Below are 22147 nucleotides of genomic sequence, written 5' to 3'. Positions count from 1 at the left end.
ATAATAATAATAATTAAAAAAAACTTTTCAAATATTTTGTGTCTTGTTGAACTTTGTGAGCCTGCGCCTGTACGTGGTCGCTTGGCGGGTTAATTAGTGAACAGATAAAAAAAAAAAAAAAAAAAAAAAAAAAAAAAGGTATAACGATCAAAATCCTCCTGACGCCTTAAAGGTAGGCTAATCAACTGATAACCGACTGAGACGAAACGCAGTTATCGTTTACCGTTTCAGAGCAGTGAGTGGGGATTACAAAGAGGGATCGACTGACCATCGGGAGTACCGGGACCATTCCGGGTTGGCTAACAATAGAACCCGGTTTTGTATTGTAATATTGAAGTGTGCATTGGCCATTAGTGCATGTGCAATAGCTAATGCGCCTTCCCCAGGATTAACTAGCCACAACCACCGCGAAAACATCAGTTTTGTAATGAGAGCAAAATGGAGAAAACATCGAAAAAAAGGCGCAAATGAGGGACTAAAAAGGCGCACGATAAAACAAAAATAAAATACTTCAAGATGCAGATGAATGCATCAAACTTCACAACTTGTTTGGCCGTCGGAGTGAGGAACAAAATGGCCAAAGCGGAGAAAATATATTTTCAGAGTTCAAAGCACAGCCAGCTTGGGACGTTAGCCAGTTCGTTCATTCTGCCGCTTGAGTAGAGAGTGTCGGCCACGTCTTAAATAATGCTTACTCCCTACTTTGAGCACTAGTGTAACGTTGTAACAGGGATGAGGTGGAAGGCAGGACGCAAATGCAGAGAGATGTTTGATAATCAAGAAGGAAACAAACAAAACCAGCCAGCTAACAGTATAAAACAAAACAAACATAAAATAGGATGTACGGAGAACAAATCAGTATTAAGGCTAGAGACGACGTTATCGACCAGATCCATAGACAGAATTAGAAAACAACCCTAAGTTACCGGCGCTAGAAACAAGGACGCTACCAGCGTTACAGTACGTAAAAGTCACAATAATCTACAACTAGGCTTACTGAGAACAGGGTTTAAACAGACAAAGTAACGAAGTGTAAACTAGGCAGAGATGTAACTACTCAATAGCCGGAGCGGAGAACGTCCAATAGTGAACTATATAGGGCGGAAGAAGTAATTTGAGATGGTGCCATTAGTGTTTGCTTCTCAGGAACACTGTTCTAGGGATTGTTTGTAAAATAAAATTGAAAACGCAGTTTTATTCAGGAAACTCTGAATATACGTCCACGGTAACTGACAGCAGGCTTATTTATTTTGGTCAAATGTGAAAGTGCGGGTTTTACTTCAAGCAGTGTTTAGAGGTTTACTGATGAAAATGTGGAAAATCCAACAGAGTTGGGGAAGGGGGCTTTTGAAGTTTCACTTTGGTGTTGCTGTCATTGTAGTGGGCTGGTCTAGATAATAGTCCAGGGCTGAATTTAGTTCCCAGTCCAGCCCTGCGTACAAACTTGTTTCTTTTTTTTACCGCCGGTCGCCCAAAGATTGAACAATGTGTCAGTGCGTCTTCATTTGTTTTTTTTTGTTGTTGTTGTTGTTGTTGTTCTTTGTTTTTTGTTTTTGTCCCAGTGTGTTACATGTTGAGCGAAGACAAATAACACCACACAAAACAGAACATATAATAGGAACTTTACTGACATTAAACTTCAAAACACTGTATTTCAAATATCAATATGCAGGAAATGGGCTTAGAACAATGTAAAAAGACCGGCACAAAGATAACATTTCTGTTTCTTTTCGTTTCAAATTAAATTGCCCACTAGAGTGCATGAGAGGTATTGTTTAATGGTGTGGACGATCTTAAAGTAAAAATTTGTTGTAGCTCATACGATATTAAATAGCTGTTTCCCGTCGTTTATAACTTTGCATAGCGCAACGTCGACCATTTATTTAGTACTGAAGTTTAAAAAATCCTTGTACAACATGGTTTATAGTAGGTTTATAATATTGTATTCCTGTAGAAGGCTACAAATTGGTAGCATTCACTACAGCAATTGCTGGTGCTTTTATTCAAAACTAAATCAATAAATGAATGTTATTAGAAACACTTTGAGTGTGTACACTTATACACTATATGCCCTTGCCACAATCTGTTATGCATCCTCCAAAATTTTAATTGTCCAGTTTTTAACCACAGGACTGTATTTGGTTGGATATTTTTGGATGACCGATCACCCTCAACCCCGCAGTGACACTGCAGTGTTGAGAATGGTCCTTCATCCAAACAGTATCTTGTCAGAAGTCGTCCTGTGGTCAGAAACCAGCCAGTAATAAATATAGTAGAAGTGTCTGAAACTGCATGGGGTACAGTCTCTAACTGCTTACTTCTACAATATTATAAAATGAACAGCGAATAAAGGTGCAGAGTAGGTGTTTCTAATAAAGTCATTACCGAGTGCATAATGTCCAGGGTGTGAGAACAAGATTGCACACCAAAGCACAATATACTTAGTGAATTAAATCTAAAGCAGGTCCAAAAAATATGGACACACATTTATCTTATACTTATCTTTGCTTGCAGATGATTCTAGAAGGTTTTCCCCTTTGATTGGTCAGTGGTAGGCAATAACATTTGGTCATGCTTGTAGCCTTAATATACATTATGATGCAGGTTACCACTCCACATGACCGGTACACAATTGACTTTAAAAATCAAACTTTATTCATTTGAAAATATCAAGTGCAAAGTACGCAGTAGCAAAAGTGTTAACAACATGTGTTTCCCTTCAGGCTGGTTAATCAATCTGGGAGATATGTGTAGTCATGGCAAATGTGACATATTTGTATATTGCTGAAAACATGCAGCTACATAGTCCTGTATGCAATTCAGAAAAATAAATACCTTAATAATGACACCTTTACAAAAGTTAAGGTAAACAATTCCAAATTAATATGTCTTCATAAACCCTTATAAGACCAGTCTAGTGAGGGAACTCACTGACAAAACTCATTTAAGTTCATTTATTTATATTTTTTTCTCTTCTGCATAACTGCAATTTAATTGAATTTGAGTTCTAAGACATGCCATTCGTTTGTTCACAGGAGTGCGCATTTTCCACACATTGCCTCATCCTCCTGTTCTTCATTTACTGCAAAACACAGGAAAACAAAATCACAGTCTATATTGTATGAGTCCAGAGTCTAAGACTTTATGTAATGTAGCACTATAGATCCAATAATAATCAATTATTAAACTGACTCTTGACATTTGCTTGTGACACAGGTTAAATGAATGAATGAATAATAAAAAAAAAAAAAAGATCTAATGGCAGAAAGAAGTCGACTTACTTTCTGCTCAAAATTAATATGCATGCTTCTTTTTTTAAAGCTTGCATTAGGAAATAAAAACGTAGACTCACACTTGACGGGGAGGAATGGTCTTCCTTCATTCTGAGCCACCATTTCCTCCACTTTAAGCAGAAGTTCAGTGACCTGATCTTGGCCTCTGGTTGCAGTGGCGCTGTCCAACACATGATAGTAGTTCAAGCAGTGCTCTATCAGATTCAGGTACTGCCCACCGTCCCTTTGGATGTGCTCCTCAATTGGTGTACAGCCCAGCCAATCGCCACAAGAGAACAGCACGATCGTGTGAAGAGATGCCTCCTCTCCAAACATCTCCAGGTGGTTCTCCAGAGCACGCCTCTTTCTGGATGTGAGGGTAGATATTACAGGGATGACCAAAAGGAGGGCATGTGGGCCAGGGTGAAGCAGTCGTGCCCCTCTTTTGATCTCCTTCCTGACATGCACCGGAGTCCGCCGGAAGGAAAACCAATCCCAGCCTGGAGTATCCACGAGAGTGATGCGCCAGCCACTCACGTATGCCTGCTGGCGCGACGAGACCTCGGTGCGGCAACCTGACTCAAACCTACGTCCACCCAAGATCACATTTCCTGCTGAACTCTTCCCGGCACCTTGCCACCCTACTAACACCATCCTCAACTCTGGCAGCAGAAGACAAAGAGAGAGAGAGAATAACAGACAGAGATAAAAGAAGAGGAAGAACAGAGAGAAGTAGATCAAACAGATGCAGTGGACAGCCAAGGAGAGACAAAGGGAAACATGAATTGTATATAAAATGCTTTTATTGTAATCATATTTCGAGGAAATCCAAAAAGCTTTTTGGATTAAAGTGTAGGGTTGAATCATAACTCTTGGAAAGTGCATCTAATAGATAACCAGTACTCACCTCGTGGTGGTGATCTAAATATTGGTGACACCACATCACTGGTGATCATCCCGTATAGCAGATCATGGCGTTCTGGGATCTGTCCAGACCAGGGAGCCCGAATACCATCATCCATCATGAAGAATGAGCCCTCGTTCTCCTGCACCATGTCTTCTACCTTCTGAAGCAGTTCTCTGACCTGTGTGCTGTTCTCCGAGCAGGTGTTATCCAGAGCATGGTACCTGTTCCTGCATCTCTCTACCAGCCTCTGGAGGGCCGAGCCCCCTTCCGCGATAAACTCCTCAACCCCGTTGCCCCACAGCCGGTCAGCACCAGTGAACAGCACCATGGAGAACTTCCACACGTCTGTCCCTGCGGTCTCCAGGCGCTCCACCATGCCCTGCCTGTGCCGCTCAGTGAAGGGCTCCCCAATGGGGATGACCAGCAGCAGGGTGTGCACACCTGGGTAGCACAGGTGTCTGATGTGGGCAGATGTATAGCTCTCCCCGTCCAGTTTCTCCATGGCAACTGCATTGTCATCCTCCAGGTTCCATCCAGGGGTGTCAACCAGCGTGAGCTTCTTGCAGTCAAGCGTCTTTGTGCAGAGGAGGGGCTCTTTGGTGGGCTGTGTGCCATGGAACTCCTCTTGGCCAATGATGGAGATACAGGATGAGCTCTTGCCAGAGCCCTGGTACCCAAACAGCACTAGTAAATATGAGCAATTTGAGAGAGAGAGAGAGAGAGAGAGAGAGAGAGAGAGAGAGAGAGAGAGAGAGAGAGAGAGAGAGAGAGAGAGAGAGAGAATGAACCAAAAAGGTTTCAGGGAGGGGAGCAGGAAGCATTCAATAGCATGAGATAGTCTGATTTTAAGTTTTGAATAATACACAAGTAAAAGGACAAAAATATATGCATACCTCTCATGAGTATGCAAAACATACTCATCATGTAGAATATATCCATCTATCCCTGAGAGTTCCACTGTTAGACAAATAGCAACCCTTAAAGTTTGTTACTCTACATAACAACTATGTTATCTGCATAGGTTTGTGTCAGCCATAAGCTGTGTACTACTCATCTAGAGAATCTAGCTACATTCCCTCTGTAATCAGTATTGTAAGGTTTAGACTAAATACAGGGTCTTGCACTTACACTCCTGCTGCAAACATCGAAGAAATATCACAGTAGCATATGAATCTAGGACCATTTTACTCATCTACCAAGCTATACTGATTTTAGTCACTGTGCTATAAGTGACAAACTCATTCCAGAACGGCAGCCCTCCTCAGAGCTACGGTGTACAAAGCAGCCCCCTGAGGTGAAGGGAGTAAATGTAGCAAATGCCAGCTGTGTGTCATTCAGACATGTAACCACACTCCCAGGATGCACAGAGCGAAGGTAATGTTTATGTAGCCACTTACCAATGTTCATGCTGGAGGAGACCGTAGCCATTTTGTGTCGGGCTGCAGTTTCTCTCTGTCTCCCCCTCCTGCTCTACTGCTCTACTGTATCTGTTTCCGCTTTCTGTCTCTGCTCCCCCTCATCCCCCTTTTCCAGGTCTGTAGAACCCTGGGAAAATAAGGAAAAGCACATGCAGCAGACAGAGAGGAGTGATCCAAAATTAATCTATGTGAGAGCAGTGACTAGACATAAAGGCTGTTCCATACCAGAAATATGTGTTTGTAACCTAAAATATGATGTGTAAAGATGACTAACCATTTGTAAGTGTGAATCACTATTTGCAAACATGAATAAAAAAATAGCAAATATTTCTACAAGTTCCAATGCGCAAACAAGTAGTACCCTAGTGGCAGCAGGTAGTACTTTTATCTGCAGCTATAGTCAATGTAATGCATGACTTGCGAAATGAACTCCTCAGGGTAATGGGGAGTGAGGGGTATTTCCATCCCATCCATTGCATGTGAACTTTGCGCGTACTCTCAGTGCGCCTGTTTCCGCGGTGTTCTCCGGTTTCCTTACACCTTCCGAAGGCGTGGGTGTTATGTCGGCTGGAGTCTCTAAATTCCCATGTTTGTGGACTGGCATTCTGTCCGTGGTGATTGCCTTGAGTCCTGTGCTGCTGGGATCGGCTCCAGCCCTCCTGAATTGGAATTAAGGGGTTTAGTGGATGAATGAATAATATAATGAGGATGGTAGATCTGTGAAGGAATCGATCTTCCTGAACGGCTCGTTTAATTAATCACACGAATTGATGCGTCTAGTCTATATGACTCGAGTTGTGCTTGTATAGGTTAGCAGATCTGCCAGTTTGCGGTTTTCCTGGTACATTGGGCTAAACTGAAAACGCAGTCGTGGGTGAACACGTAAAGGTGTAAACATTAGAAAATGAAAATCAACTGTCTTATGAATGTAGGCTATATTGATGCGAGTTTTAATTACCTGGCAACCTAGATCAGTAGCCTACGAGACAGAAGAAAGAAAAGTAGGCGGAACGGTTGACTTTACGTCATTTGTTTTTAGTTTTCTGCCATGTCCAGATTGACTAAATCGGAAGGAGTGCGGACAAAGGTTATTGTTTAGGGTTGCACACACAATTACTGGCACCTCTGGAAACCGTTACAAACAAACTCTGACGTACACTCAACAGCCACTTTATTAGAAACACATTGTAGGTTCACTTTTTAAGTGACTTCTTGGGCAAAATGTCAAAATGTTATCGTCAAAATGTTCCCCCGACTTACCTCTACAGGCTGGGTTGCAGACAAGGGTGCGAAGTAGTTAATTCTCCCTTATTATAGTTAAGTGGAATTTTAGAGCATTTGTACCTTACTCGATATAACTGTATATTAACATTAATATTGTTACTAAACTACATTTACTTGACAGTTTTTTTTACTCTTCCGCCAACACCGCCCCCTCCCCCCAACGTTGTCTTGCCCAGACTCTCTCGGTATTCATACATTAACTTTTCTTTAATGACACGCGTTCCAGTTTCAGGCATGCTCTTTTATATTTCACTTTTAATACTTAAATGTAAAAATGTAGTACACTTTGACACAGTACACATACTTTCACATTGGTATAATGTTCCTTTTCTTTTTCGTTCATTGGTGGTGGACCATTTACAACCCAGCGATAACACTGATACATGTAAAAACTCCAGCAACATTACTGTGCTCTGTAAACGTTTACAAACACGACACAACCACGCTAGTGCAATGTCAGTGCTAATGCAGTATTGTGAATTGTCTGCCACACAAATAATATCCAGTCAGCAATACTTTGGTGGTCAAAAAACTGACAAGTAATGCAACTCGCAGGGAATGCATACTAAAAGGTAGGCGTAAAATAAATAAATAAATAAATAAATAAAAACACCTATATGCTTGGTGTCCCTAATAATAGTACACAATAATAATAATAATAATACCAATAACAGTGTGTTTAAGTACAAGACAGATGTAAGTCTGTGGTTGTTGTACGTGCATTTTATTTGCTGAATCTTAAATCCTTTCCCATTTATTGTCCCCTTGTTGGTAAGAAATATTATATCAATCGTTCAATATCAAAGATATTAAGATTAGAGAATATATAAACAAGATAAAACAAAAGGTTTCTGGCAGGACATAAAAAGATGTAGGCTAATGCAGATAAGGATATTCCCACCCTGAAATAAAGCATACAAATTTCATATTGTAAAACTTTTGCTTTTATTGATTGTGGGACGCTATTAACTATATATGGCATCATCTTGCTCTGTAAATCTCAAGGCATAATTTCTCTGTGTAAAGTATTAGGTTTGGCTGTGGCTGACAGCTACAGTTGGGTTGTTGTGGGATATTTTATATGGCTAAAATATCCCACAAAAAAAGATCGTGGAAAGGCTTTATTCAAATCTTCATGACTCACTGAGCACATAATCAGATGTTTGCGATACTTTTAGCAAAATCTCATCGCGCTGTGGGTTGAGCTGAGGAAGACAATTCATAAACACGGACTCAGGGATCTTTACATCCTAAAGTACAGGGACATTTACCTCAAATCCTCGTCCATCCACCTCATTTACTATGCCGTTAGCAAAAGCAGATACACAAACTAGGCCTGCCAATACTTTTTTTTCTCTGTGAAACATTTTCTGTTCTTTGAGTCATAAATAATTGGTAAGGTTTCTGACTGATCTCTGTACGAATCACGGTAATTAAATATTCACCGCTGGTCTGGCTGTTATGTGTGCTTCTCCGCATTAGGTGGCAGTAATACAGATTGGAGGTTTTACGTTTGCCAAAATGTCCTAAACAAAGAAGAGATGAGGGTGCATAGAAGAAGAAGCAGCTCCACATGCTCCATGCGCTTCTTTGGAGACGAATAAACGTGTGATTCTCTCAATTTGATATCGGTCTTCCTTAGAAATGGAAGCTTCCGTGGATGAGTTCATGAAATATCGGTCGCCGTTGGTGTCCCGCTACGCCAGCAAGGAAATGGCTTATAACTTCAGCGACAGAAAGAAATTTACAACTTGGAGAAAGCTGTGGATCTTCCTTGCTAAGGCAGAAAAGGTTTGAAAGATTGTTTTTGTCTAGCTCGCTAGCTATCTATTTATATTGATTCTCTAGCTAACCTATATTGAGTCAAAACCATGACACAGCATTGTTCTAGCTAACTGTTATCTAGGTTTCTCTGGTTCCAAATTTAGAGATTGAAGTTGTCGACCTTGAGGGAGTTGTTCTCAAGTTGCCTGCTACTATTAATAGGTTTAAGGACGTCCTCTCACTCGGTGAGAAGAGATTTAATTGGTGTGCTCACTTGATCTGGTGAATATTTGCATTTTGCAGGTTTTTGTGTTTGCACAGCATTGGTTAGTGGCAGGTTAGCCTGAGCTCAGCGTTCACAAATTCTTCTCATTTCACAACCTACGAGTTTAAACTTAAACCTAAAACCATGCTGACTGGGTCAGCCTCCTGAACTTAAATCCCATCGAGGGGATGTAAACTTACTCAAATCTCTTAAGTGAACTCCCATCATTACACACACACACACACATTTTTTTTATTATTTATTTATTTGCAAGACATTTACTTCATCAGCACACATTTGAGGATGCAGGCACTCACTGACATTCATACCTTACATTGCAGGCACTCCCTGACATTCATACCAGATTTGATCTGGTCATTTGTGTGTATGTGTTGTGCTTTGTTTCCTTTAATTTACCAGGTATGATCAAAGCACATAACTTTTATCTTTAGAATTTTTTTTTTTTTTTTTATCTCTGTCTGATGGGTAAGGAATTTGCTCTACTACAGATTATAAGGTGTACTAAGGGAGAGTTCAGAGGGGCAGAGGTTTTTTTTTTTGTTTGTTTGGATGGGTAGTTTGGTATTGGATTCCTTGGTAGCAGAGCTGTTAGTATGCAGTTTCCTGCTGTATTTAGGTCACTGCTGCCTCAAATTAAGACAACAGTGTGTTTTTATTAGCACTGGCTAAATGTCGAATGCCCTTCAGGTCACATGTATGACTCTCCTCTGTTAGTGACAGTGCTAGATAGACACAGGGTGTGTAATCCTTTCAACTAATTTGTTGTTGGTCTAATACAGAATCGTGCCTTTTGTGGATACATCAGTCTAATTCTCAATGCACAATGAGGAGAAGGTAATAGACAGTTGGTGCAAAGTCTGTTTGAAAGTTTACCACTTATTCAGATTGTTATGCTGTGTGTGAGTTTGAGTTTGTATGTGTGTGCAGTTTAAAATATCTATATATAAATGTCCATGTAAGAAGAGTGTCCATAGGGACTGGCCTTTCACTCTCAGCAAAGGTAGCCAACGGCCAATCGTGGCCAATGCCAGAAAATGTGGCAGTAATATGTTTAAGCAACTAATTGCTGTACTAATTTATTTAGGTAACATCTCAGTAATGAGAGGAAGTTGTATAGCAGTTAGTTCAAAGTTCAAGTTCAAAAGGCTTTTATTGTCATTTCAGTTATATACAAGTACACAGCAAAAACTAAACAGTGTTCCTCCAGGACCATGGTGCAACACAAAACAAAACAAGTGCAACAGACAACACACTACATGAGTGCAAACAATACAATACAAGTGCAAACAATACAATACAGTGCAATAATGTCATACATTAAATAAATACAGGACAGGAGCAATACACAATGAACAGATGGTGCATTTATTTTTACCAGTACGCAGTACTGGGAATATGTAAAGTGGGTTGCACATAGGAGTCAGTGATGCGCTATACTGAACATAGCAGTCACTGGTAGCACCCATTTACATTGCTAGGTTCTGTGTGGTCTAAGGATCCCATTCACAGGCATTGTAGCTACAGTCTGGGGAGGGCATGTGGTGGCTCGGTGGTTAGGGTGCTTGACTTGTGAGGTTGCAGGTTCTAGCCCCACTGCTGCTGGGCCCCTGAGCAAGGCCCTTGCTCTAGGTTTGGCCTGCCTGGCGGTATCCTAGCCCACATCCATCACTGGTGTTGATGGCGTGGCAGTCAGCAGTGTTATTCTGTACCTCTGTTCTACTGCGTATGATGATTGTTTACACTGCTATTGTTGGTTGTTTTATATAGTAATTTCAGTATTTTGTTTATTTTGGTTGATCATCTTATAGCTTCTACACTGTCTACACTCTGAGTCAGACTCACTCTCTCGCTCTCTTTCTCTCACTGCAGGATCTGGGTCTGCCCATCACAGATGCACAGCTGGTTGAGATGGAGGCCCACGCGGAAGACATTGACTTCGCCAGGGCGGCTGAGGAGGAGCGTAAGCTCCGTCATGATGTCATGGCCCATGTGCACACCTTTGCCCACTGCTGCCCTACTGCTGCTCCCATCATTCATCTGGGTGCTACTTCCTGCTACGTGGGAGACAACACCGTGAGTGGGTACTCACACCTAGGGCCATGTACACCATAACTCTAGCAGACATTTTATACATTCACATTCATATATTAATGACCATTTTTAAATTAGGTTTGTACTGGTTGAAATAGTCAGATAAACTGCCAAAATATTCCATTGAACAAGACTGTAATACAGAGCTGGTCTCTTCTCTCACTAGGATTTGATTATGCTGCGTGATGGATTTGACATCCTACTGCCTAAGGTGAGCTCTGTTTATACTTTGTTGTTCAAGTGAATATTCCCATCAATCATCGCTATCCTCACTTGCTTATTCTTTCTTGCTCTTGTGCTTTCTCCCCGTTTCTCCCTCTTTCTCACGTTCCCTTACATGTTCTGTCTCATCCTCTCTCTGTAGCTGGCCTGTGTTATTGATAGACTGGCTAACTTTGCTGAGAAGTATGCAGACCTGCCAACTCTTGGCTTCACCCACTACCAGTGAGTGGGTTTACACTCTCCCCACTACTGCTACAATACAGTGTGGTTATGTGGTGGGATTTGTGTGGATTTAATAGCTTTTTGTGTTTTTAAATTGCCCCAGGCCAGCACAACTGACCACAGTAGGGAAGCGTGCATCTCTATGGCTGCAGGATTTGGTCATGGACATGCGGAACCTTCAGAGGGCACGAGATGACCTGCGTTTCCGGGGGGTGAAAGGCACCACAGGCACACAGGCCAGCTTCCTGCAGCTCTTCCAGGGAGACCATGATAAGGTGTCCTGAGCAGCCCTCTCTCTTTTTAAACTGGGTGTGTGTCTGCAACTACAGTTTTTATTCTCTCATGTCTCTCTCAGGTGGAGGAGCTGGATAAAATGGTTACTGAAATGGCTGGTTTTAAAAAGTGAGTGTGTGTGTGTGTTAACATTATTGTACACCATAGTAGGTATATTTTTTTCTTAAATAAATTGTTTTGAGCACTTATTGTCTTCTTCAGGTCGTACTTGGTCACAGGGCAAACATACAGCCGTAAGGTGGACATCGACTCTTTGTCTGTGCTGGCCAGCCTAGGAGCCACTGTACACAAGGTTATTCTTGCACATAAAATTTAGAGGTGGTTTTTATTGTGAATTACATCAGTTGAATGTAACACACCCTAATATTGCTGTTTATTAGGTAAACCCAAAAGTTAAGTGTTTCCTACACTGTGTACATGTGACCTAAAACAGTAACACGTGCCTCCTTGACACTACTCCCACCCAAAATGAGTAGTGGGACCTTGGTGGTGTAGCAGTTTGTATCCTTGCAGTACCACTGCTCACCTCTTCTGTTCTATGTGTCGTCTTGTAGATCTGTACTGATATCCGACTGCTGGCAAATCAAAAAGAGATTGAAGAACCATTTGAGAAAGAGCAGATAGGCAAGTAAAGTGGTTTTTGTGTGAGAGAGATACATCAGTGTGCATGTCAGTGAAGGTATTGGTAAAATATGGTCTATCTCTCTCGATGTTCTTATACATGCTTACATGGCTTACATCATCAAATCATTAAAATGCTAAAATGACCGTAAAGAACCTGAAAATAAATAACAATGCTACTTTGATACTGCTACATATGCGCACACACACACACACTTCCTAATCAAATCTGAATTAAAGTCCAAAAAACATGTATGTACCATTTACTGTGACCACTTGGTGCTTCTTACTACAGGAGACATAGAGTACCATACAGCATGCCCAACATATGCCTGTTCTACGATTATTCATCTACCCATGGATACATTAACACAATGTGCTAACTCGCATTGCTTGAGAGACAGGGGAATTACCCAACACAAGTGTTTTGCTTCAAACTGGAGAACAACGCAGCATATTTAGGTGATTGAAGTTGCCTCTAAATTTTAAGATAATTTGTAATATGTAAAGGTATAATGTGCATGCAGGTTCAAGTGCTATGCCATATAAGAGGAACCCAATGCGTGCTGAGCGCTGCTGTAGCCTGGCGCGCCACCTGGTGGCGCTGGTGTTTGATGCGCTCCAGACAGCCTCAGTGCAGTGGCTGGAAAGAACTCTGGATGATAGTGCAAACAGGTGATTCCCTTTGTGCGTACTTCTCTCTTTAGTCATTTTTAGCTGCATGATTTATCTTTTAAATGTTTGACAGATTTGTCCATGTTTTCGATGTCTAAGCATTTCCTCAGGCTCTGACTGCAAAACGTTTGCCAAGGTCCTCATTTCTAATTTGCGTTTAGGAAGTTGCTGTAAATTATTATGGGTTTTTTTTTTTTAAGTGCGTGTGTCCTCAATTTTGTGTAGGAGAATTTCTCTGCCCGAGTCCTTCCTCACAGCTGACATCATCCTCAGCACCCTGCAGAACATCACTGAAGGATTGGTGGTCTACCCAAAGGTGTGCGATTGTGGGGTGTGCTCAAGGGCATGTTTGCAGTCTGGAGAAGTAAAATGTTAATATTTACCATCAAATTTACGTCATTTATTTTTGTTTAAAATCAACTGCACTTGTTTTCTATTCTCAGTTTACGCTTCATTCTTGTGTATAGTTTTAACATTTCTAACTTCTGCCCTTTTTGCTTTACTGTTCCTTGTTTGTGCTTGTCTTTCTATCATCTCTTGCACTCAGCACCTGTTTCTTCTGTTTGACACCTTCTGCAGGTGATTGAGAGGCACATCCGGCAGGAGCTGCCCTTCATGGCCACTGAGAACATTATTATGGCTATGGTTAAGGCAGGAGGGAACAGGCAGGTAAGAGCCACAGCCTTCTATTCGCTCACTAGTTTACTAAGCATTCAATATTTACGTGCATCTAAGCCATCAGTGAAAACTGTCCCATTTTGACAAACTTAACCACATATTTTTGTCCTTTTCGGCCACTCGAGAGCAGGAGTGTCATGAGAAGATCAGAGTGCTGTCTCAGCAGGCAGCAGCCGTGGTAAAGCAGGACGGTGGGGATAATGACCTTCTGGACCGAGTGCAGGCTGACCCCTACTTCACCCCTGTACTCAACCAACTAGATGCCCTGCTGGATCCCAAAACGTTCACTGGTCGAGCCCCACAACAGGTAATCGCAAGCCTGTGTGTGTGTGCGCGCGCACATGCGTGGGATGGATGGATTGAAAATTGTAATGAAGTACACAGTTGCAGAGAAACAGGACATTTAAACTAGTGGTTGACCAATATATCAAGCCCATTATTGCCATTGTGGGAACTAGCATCGGCCAGTGCCTGTGCTCACAAGGCCGATAATTTAATTTAAAAAAAAAAAAAAAAAAAAAAAGCCTACAAACAAGGCCGACAACCCTGACAGGCTGGCTGCTCTGGAGCAACGTTTGTTAGAGCTCCCCCTTGTGCCCATTTTACCTTTCAACAGGCAGACGTCAGTGTGTGCTGTGAAATATTGTGTGCCAATGCTGGATGTAACGTTTCCAGAAAACAGGAATTCCTTTAATTCCCATCTTTCAAAGCTTAATATATTTAATTGGTCACTCCTAATAATAACATATACAATGTTTACTGTCTCTATAATTGGATTGATTCCCCTCATTTTGTGAGAACAGGAATTATGTTATTGGGGAATTGTAATGTTTGCAAGGCTTCAACCAGCTGAACTACCTAGAGAGCTAAGATGCAGGGTTCAAAAACTGTTCTCGTCTCATCTCAACCATCTGCTATCATAAGTAATTAATTTGATGGGTTATAAAATACTCAGTTAGTCACTTGCATTGGCTAATGGGACATTTAACTTGTTGGATTATGCTGACAGGACTCTGAAAGCTGGCATTAATGTTATCAACTTGACAACAAAGTTTTGGAGAATGAACATTATGGGCTTGTAGCTAAGGTGTTTTTTTGTTGGGTTTTTTTTTCCCTCATTTGTTGACTGCTTAGATTTGGCTTGTAATGAATCTGTCAACAAACCTAAACAATCACAAAAATATGCTTTGGGAGTTTTGGGAAGGTGGTGAAAGTTAGAACCCTGTACTATACCTCTCATGCACTCTGCTATTGTTTTGTTTTGCTTATTTTTTTTACCTGTGGGCATTCATTTAGTTATCTTTATTTATTTATTTATTTATTTATTTATTTATTTATTTATTTAAAATGAGTACACTTCAGAGAGTACAGACAGCACAGGAAATAACTAAGAATTAACTATAATTAAATAATGTTCATTTAAATTCAGCAAATGTGCGTCTCATTTTTTATTATTATTATTGTTGTTAATTCAACGGTATTTTATCAGCTTTCACCCTGCTCTTTAAATATTGGCAACGGCATTGGCCCTTAGAAAACCCATATCGTTTGACCACAAATTTTAAACATTTATTCTTTAACATTTTAAATTTATTTAGCTTTAAATTTAAGATACATTTAAGCAACTGCATTTTCTAATATAAATGGATTCCTCCTCTTACAAATTCAGAAGCAATTTGCTTGCACAGGTAATGAAGGACCTTTCGCTGAAATGGGAACTTTTTTCCTCTGGAAGTCTTGTGTATTTCACTACAATTTTGAATATCTACATCTCCTACTACAGTGCACAGCAGATACTCACCTGGATACTCTTTGTACGTGCTTGCGTGTTTATGTACGTGTACATATAATATACTTATCCTGCCTCTCTCAGGTGTCTAGGTTTCTTTCTGAGGAAGTCAAGCCTGTGCTCGAGCCATATAAGAGTAAAATGGATGTTAAGATTGAACTGGAACTCTGAGGCACACGCTCACAAATGTCTCTACAAAGCCCGCCAAAGTGGAAAGGCAACAGAATGTTATCAGATCATCGTATTTTGCTGTATGCTGCTCTTTCTGTTCTGAATAAACATTATTTAAATATTGCTGTTTTTCCATATGTCAATATGGAATTTTTTTAAGCACATTTACAGTGATGCAGTCGAAGAGATAATCAAGACCTGAAAAACTACCAGTGTTTAGTTTCTCATCTTTGATTGTTTGAATTAAGTTATCACTAATCCCACTTATCACTAATAGTATATATTCTAATTAATTAGCTCAGGTGTCTAGTTGTGCTGGAACTATGTGGAGTTTTGAGATTGATTAGCTATACCATCCAAAAGTACAGTGTCCAAGACACAGCCTCGATGACAACATATCACCGATCCACACTAAAGTTAAACAATTGTGTTACTATGGTAGCAACAAGCACGAATGTCTTTTTTCTGTAGAGGCTAAAAACCTGATACCAATGTTAACTAACAGCTTGTCTAACACATGCGTGTTAGCTGGAAATTGGTAAGCGTTTTTTAACTTATTGCATGCTACGATATTCTTCTGCGTTTCTGGGTCAGAGAGCTGCCGCTGGTTAGACCATTGATGTGTGTAACGGTGTACAAAGCAAAGTGATAGCAGGGATTGTGTGGTTTATCAAGAATGTTAAGATTAGGTTAGACTATTTTTGCAGATACGCTTCTTTGAGCTGCAGAGAATACATCGGAAATAAAGTTGTAAATCTGCTTCTGGCCCACAGTAGATGAAAGAGTAAGACATTACCATAATACTGCAAAAATATAGTCTCTGTTTGACGTCCTTAATCTGCGGTCAATAACATTCCACAGTTGGTGCATTGTTTTTATTTTTTCATTTTGGGGGAGTACAACTATAATATTTAATATCCCATAAGATAAACTATTACTAAATCTCAGTTGAAACGCTTATTGTGTAGTTCGTATTGAAGATGACACTTCAATAGCACCTCAGTGTAATCTGTGGTAGCTCAGTGGTTAAGGTACTTGACTTGTAATTGGAAGGTTGGTGGGTCAAGCCCCACCACTATCAGGCTGCTACTGTTAGGCCCCTGAGCAAGCCCCTCAATTGCTTAAGTGGTGTTCACTTGTCTGATGCTTTGGATAAAAGTGTGAGATAAATGTAATCTACACTGTGGTAACATGCATCTTGACTCAGGCAGAGGAAGAACTATTTAAAACTCGTAGACATTTGAATGCACTCAACGAAGTGAAATGTAAGGTGAATTTGTTTTTTCTCTCTTCATGTTTTGCTAATTCCTTTTTGTTTCGTAGCTATTTGTGATTTTGATTTTGATTAATATATATGTTAATGTGCATTTTATTCTGGTATAGTATTTATTAGACTACAGAAAACACCCTAATATGCATATAATTGGTCTAAATGATTTTGTTCGTTCATAACCTTCCTAAATGATAATCACAAGCTAAGCAAATAGGCAAGCGCCTCCCATTGGATAATTACTGCATGGGTGATTGTTTCAGCCGGCAACAAGTTATTTAACCCTAACTGATGCAGTGAGTAGCTTCTCATTTGTTAAACAACCATATCAAAAAACACATCCTGTGGTTGTGGAAAAGATGTTAATCTGTTTCAGAAGGGTCAAATTATTGGCATGCCTCAAGCAGAGAAAACATCTAAGGAGATTGCTGAAACTACTAAAATCTGGATGTCCAATGCATTATTAAGAAGTGGAAGGACAGTGGGGAAACATCATCTTCGAGGAAGGAATGTGATCGGAAAAAAATCTTGAATGATCGTGATCGGCGATCACTTTAACGTGTGGTAGAAAAACAACAGTAGAACTCAGGGATATGGTTAATAGTGAAAGTAAGAGCATTTCCACAATGCACAATGCGAAGGGAGTTCAAGGGATTGGGACTAAACAGCTGTGTAGCCTTAAGAAAACCACTTGTCATTGAGGCTAACCAGCAAAAACGGCTTCAATTTCTAGGGAGCATAAAGATCAGACTCTGGAGCAATGGAAGAAGGTCATGTGGTCTTATGAGTCCAGATTTACCCAGTTCCAGAGTGATCAGGGTAAGAAGAGAGGTGGCTGAAGTGATGCACCCATCATACCTAGTGCCTACCGTACAAGCCTGTGGGAGCACTGCTATGATCTGGGGTTGCTACAGTTGGTCAGGTCTAGGTTCAGCAACATTATGTGCCCAAAGAATGAGGTCAGCTGACTACCTGGATATAGTGAACGACCAGGTTATTCCATCAATGGATTTTTTCTTCCCTGATGGCACGGGCATATTCCAAGATGACAATGCCAGGATTCATCGGGCTCAATTTGTGAAAGAGTGGTTGAGAGAGCATGAGACATCATTTTCACACATGGATTGGCCACCACAGAGTCCAGACCTGAACCCCATTGAGAATCTTTGGGATGTGCTAGAGAAGACTTTGCACAGTAGTCCAAATCTCCCATCATCAATAAAAGATGTTAGGGAAAAGTAATGCAACTCTGGACAGAAGTAAATGTTGTGACATTGCAGAAGCTTGTGGAAACGATGCCACAGTGAATGCATGCCGTAATCAAAGCTAAAGGCAGTCCAACGAAATATTAGAGTGTGTGACCTTTTTTTTTGGCCAGGCAGTGTAATTCTTTATTGCAGGTGATTTGGACTCAGAACATTTTCTTCATCTCATTGTATTTCAGTCAGTCATTTTGACTAACATTAATTAGATTATTTGTTTTGGTCTTGTAACAATGCCCTTAACGGTAGTTGCTCTCTTCTGCTTTCATTTTATCTCAGCATAGATCACACATTGGTCATTTTTGGTCCATACTGACATGACAGCATCACACAGTTGCTGCAGATTTGACCGCTTTGTTTGATTGAGATCTGGTGACTGTGGAGGCCATTTGAGTACAGCAAACTTACTGTGATGTTCAAGAAACCAGTTTGATGTGATTTGACCTTTGTAACTTGGTGCATTATCCTGCTGGAAGCAGCCATCAGAAGATAGATACACTGTGGTCATAAAAGGATGGACATGGTCAGCAACCATACTCAGATAGGCTGTGGAGTTTAAATGATGTTTAATTGGTAATAAGGGCCCAAAAGTGCCAAGAAAATATCCCCCACATCATTAGACCACCAGTAGCAGCCTGAACCCTTGATGAGAGGCAGGCTGGATCCATGACTTCATGTTGCTTATAACAAATTCTGACCCTACTATCTATCGTAGCAGAAATCAAGACTCAGACCAGGCAACATTTTTCTAATCTTCTGTTGTCCAATTTTGGTGATCCCATGTAAACTGTAGCTCCAGTTGCCTGTTGTTAGCTGACAGGAGTGGCACCTGGTGTGGCTTCTGCTGCTGTAGCACATCTGCTTCTAGGTTTGATGTGTTGAGCATTCAGAGATGCTCTTCTGCATACCTCGGCTGTAATGAGTGGTTATTTGAGTTACTGTTGCCTTTCTATCAGCTCAAGTCAGTCTGGCCATTCTCCTCTGACCTCTGGCATCAACAAGGTATTACCACCCAGAGAACCACTGCTCATTGGATTTTTTCTCTTTTTTCGACCATTCTCTATAAACCCTACAGCACCAACAACCGTGCCATGTTCAAAGTCACTTAAAGCCATTACCACTTGTCAGACTGGACAAGTCCTACAGGATCATATGGGTGGGGTGGGGGTGTACATAGGTAAGGCTGTGAATAATACCCATGAATCAGTGAGGTTAGGAAGTATCTTATGTTGATGCCCTCAGCCTCAGTGTCAATTATTCTTTTCCTCTCTGTAAGTGGCTACATGTGGCCTTCTATTTTTGGCTGTGGATTCATAAGTGACAAAATGAGATGCACAGTAGCTTACTAATAATTTAAAAATTAAACATCACATCAAGCTATGCATCCACAACATCTACAATGTTCATTGTTAGTTCTGCAACCTATAGATGCATAAGGTTGTGCTCATACATGACAAACCACTGATAATGCTAACATTATGCACTGGTGCATGGTAGTTAGACAAGAGGATATCAATGTCTTGAACTAGGAGACTCTGCTGTTACTGTTATTAGTGTGTCACTTTGTGTGTTGACAGGCAATTTGATTAGTGTATCATGTGGGCATGGGCACTACTTCCTGTTTCCCTGGCAGTGGTCAGCACTATTGGCATATGGGCTGTGTATGTCTCTCTGTTTTTTATCATAAATTATTCTTGTGCCTTTTCCACTACTCCATTACTGTGTGTTTACATGCCAGGTTTGGAATAGCTGTGTTGAATGGGACCATTGATCTGACTGTTTAGTTCCCATACATCAGGTAGGCTTAATAACTCAGCTGCTCTATAATATATTAATAGCTTTAGAAAATAATTCAGGCATTAAAAACTACTGGCAAAATTGACAAAACCTACTGTTTCATCAGCACATGTGGCTCCTATAACCATCAGAGCTGTCTCTTCTCACAGATATGTAACATCTGTTCTGTACTTGGTGAGTGCTACTGCATCAGTACATCACAATAAGCAATTTAACATATATACCACAGCAGTGTTCAGTCTTACTTCTCTCTCTCACTCTCTTTCTCTTTGCCTCTAGCTCTATGGATTGTCTGTATAAGGTACCAGCAGGTGAGGGATTTGGATTGTGCATCACATGTGAACACAGTCAGTTTTGTTCTGGGGTTCATCTCTACAGCAGGAATATCTATCCTGGGAAACTTTCAGGTACGTCCCTGTCCATGTGTGACCCTGAAAACTTATTATTGATGGTAGATGGTAAATTTTCTATCCTAGTTTGCTAAATTCCTATGTCTAATATTTTATACAATCCCTTCCAGTTCTCAGACAATTCTGAATGAGTGATTAAATGTTTGTTTTTCTCATCCTTAGCAAACTGTGGTTCTGGGTGCTCACTTGTCAGCCGAATTCCTGGCATTTAGTATGGGTTTGGCTTACTTCTGGGTTCAGGTATGGCTCACCTACCATGCAGAGCCTTCACATGACAGGAGGTGGGCAGGGCCTGCACGCATTGTCTTCTGCGGTCTTTGCGCTTGCCTGGTTGTTGTCAGTATCCTTGTGGTAACTGCAGTCAAGAAATAAAATCAAAGTAATTTCAGATTATTTGGGTTAAGGTGATTCAATGGTGTTGACATTTTTAGCTGACATGATACATTTTTGAGCTGTGTCAGTTAGACTGTACCTGCAGAGGGTTGAGATTATTTACATTTTAATCAGCTGAAATACTGTTTGTATAATATTTTCAAAATTATTTCTGATCCAAGCCAAGGCATACTGTTTGCCTTAAAGACTGGCCCATAATTAAACAATACAATCATAAGCAAATTTAAATTTTTCATCGTATCACATAGTTTCATTTTTCATTTTCACTGTATCACTTCTACAGTGCTGGTTTAGCTAGTATGAAAGGAATTGCATTAACAGCGACCACACATCAAAATACATTTAACATCCTCTTTTGACCCTTAACCTACATCTCAGTGTGTGTTCTATAAACTTGGCCTCAGATCTGCAACAGCTGTATGTGAGTGGACTGTGCTAATGTGCTTCTTTGCACTGTTCTCCATTTTCACTGCTGAGTTCCGGCACATTGAATTCCACAACCTATGTGTGCAGCAAGGGGCAATCAGTAGTTCAAATAGTGCACTGCCTGTGGAGCACTTTCAATAGAGCTAGAGTAATATGGTGATATGGCTGGACATGTGATACACAGACAAACTCACATGATCAATATCAACAGTATTACATACAGTACACACCAATAAAAGCGCTATTAAATGGTTTCCTTGTATTTAATTGTTTCTAAGCAATGTAAAATCCCATTTCTAACCCTAACTGCCATCTTTAAGAAGGAGGTCATTTTGATGTTCCCTTTATGATTCTCTGCTTTTCTAGATTGGAACTCAGAGATGCTTCATGTGTTTGCAGTATAAACTCATTTTTACCACCCCCCTCCACCCCATGCAAACTCATAGGTGCATGAATACCTCATAATCTCCCATTTTTCTCTGCATATCGTCATCAAACTGTCTTGAGATATGTCAACTACGCTGTCAGTGCTCAAGTGTTTGCTTGTAAAAAGATTTTAAAAGTATGCATTTGAATAAATGCTTGTTGCTTGGAATCTTTAGTCAGCATGCAGTGACTTTTGGCCTTTTTCATTGTGGACAGAGTGAGCAGAAAAACAAACAAACAAAAAAAACATATTAAACAATAATGTCATGGCATGTTTTCCTGCTAGCAGCAACACAGGCAGGAGGTGTGTATTCGGTTGCTTGCTACCAATACCATAACATGTTTATGTGGTGCAGTGTGCTCTGATGCTGCTTTACCTGCTGAGGACTCCGTCATCCGTCAGAACGTGGGCTGTGGAGAATTTGGCATGGGCTGGAGTATGGCAGGTATACATGGAGGACAGCTGCTC

At 40.6% G+C, this 22147-nt stretch overlaps 3 protein-coding genes across 6 annotated transcripts; 2 read left to right on the top strand and 1 right to left on the bottom strand.

Moving 5' to 3' along the window:
• Window positions 1-2632: 2632 nt before the first annotated feature.
• On the bottom strand, window positions 2633-7002 carry si:dkey-110g7.8 (GTPase IMAP family member 8). Of its 3 annotated transcripts, none has more exons than XM_081711283.1 (7): window positions 6858-7002; window positions 5872-6256; window positions 5577-5724; window positions 5073-5136; window positions 4180-4863; window positions 3353-3934; window positions 2633-3082 (listed from the first exon to the last, which is right to left on the bottom strand). In XM_081711283.1, exons 4-7 carry the CDS (start codon window positions 5116-5118, stop codon window positions 3030-3032), a joined length of 1365 nt encoding a protein of 454 aa, XP_081567409.1. In that variant the 5' UTR covers window positions 5119-5136; window positions 5577-5724; window positions 5872-6256; window positions 6858-7002; the 3' UTR covers window positions 2633-3029. The 3 variants fall into 3 exon arrangements, with proteins under 3 accessions (XP_081567409.1, XP_081567411.1, XP_026853782.3); XM_081711285.1 differs by having other exon boundaries at window positions 5959-6256; XM_026997981.3 differs by lacking the exon at window positions 5073-5136 and having other exon boundaries at window positions 6094-6256; window positions 6858-7001.
• A 1404-nt stretch (window positions 7003-8406) lies between these two features.
• Window positions 8407-15817, top strand: adsl (adenylosuccinate lyase). Of its 2 annotated transcripts, none has more exons than XM_026998042.3 (13): window positions 8407-8672; window positions 10801-11004; window positions 11189-11233; window positions 11387-11466; window positions 11570-11741; window positions 11822-11868; window positions 11962-12052; window positions 12315-12384; window positions 12909-13056; window positions 13282-13372; window positions 13636-13725; window positions 13865-14041; window positions 15608-15817. In XM_026998042.3, exons 1-13 carry the CDS (start codon window positions 8526-8528, stop codon window positions 15692-15694), a joined length of 1449 nt encoding a protein of 482 aa, XP_026853843.2. In that variant the 5' UTR covers window positions 8407-8525; the 3' UTR covers window positions 15695-15817. The 2 variants fall into 2 exon arrangements, with proteins under 2 accessions (XP_026853843.2, XP_081567408.1); XM_081711282.1 differs by having other exon boundaries at window positions 13282-13420.
• A 136-nt stretch (window positions 15818-15953) lies between these two features.
• On the top strand, window positions 15954-21772 carry tmem150b (transmembrane protein 150B). The gene is given in 6 exon segments (XM_026998017.3): window positions 15954-19887; window positions 19965-20024; window positions 20130-20197; window positions 20303-20430; window positions 20596-20781; window positions 21205-21772. Coding segments are annotated over 6 exon segments (696 nt in total). The 5' UTR covers window positions 15954-19822; the 3' UTR covers window positions 21394-21772.
• The last annotated feature ends 375 nt before the right edge of the window (window positions 21773-22147 follow it).

This window comes from Electrophorus electricus, chromosome 3, assembly GCF_041902795.1.
Source record: "Electrophorus electricus isolate QZ-2024a chromosome 3, ASM4190279v1, whole genome shotgun sequence".
Lineage (NCBI taxonomy): Eukaryota > Metazoa > Chordata > Actinopteri > Gymnotiformes > Gymnotidae > Electrophorus > Electrophorus electricus.
This window is presented reverse-complemented; position numbering and strand designations above follow the sequence as displayed.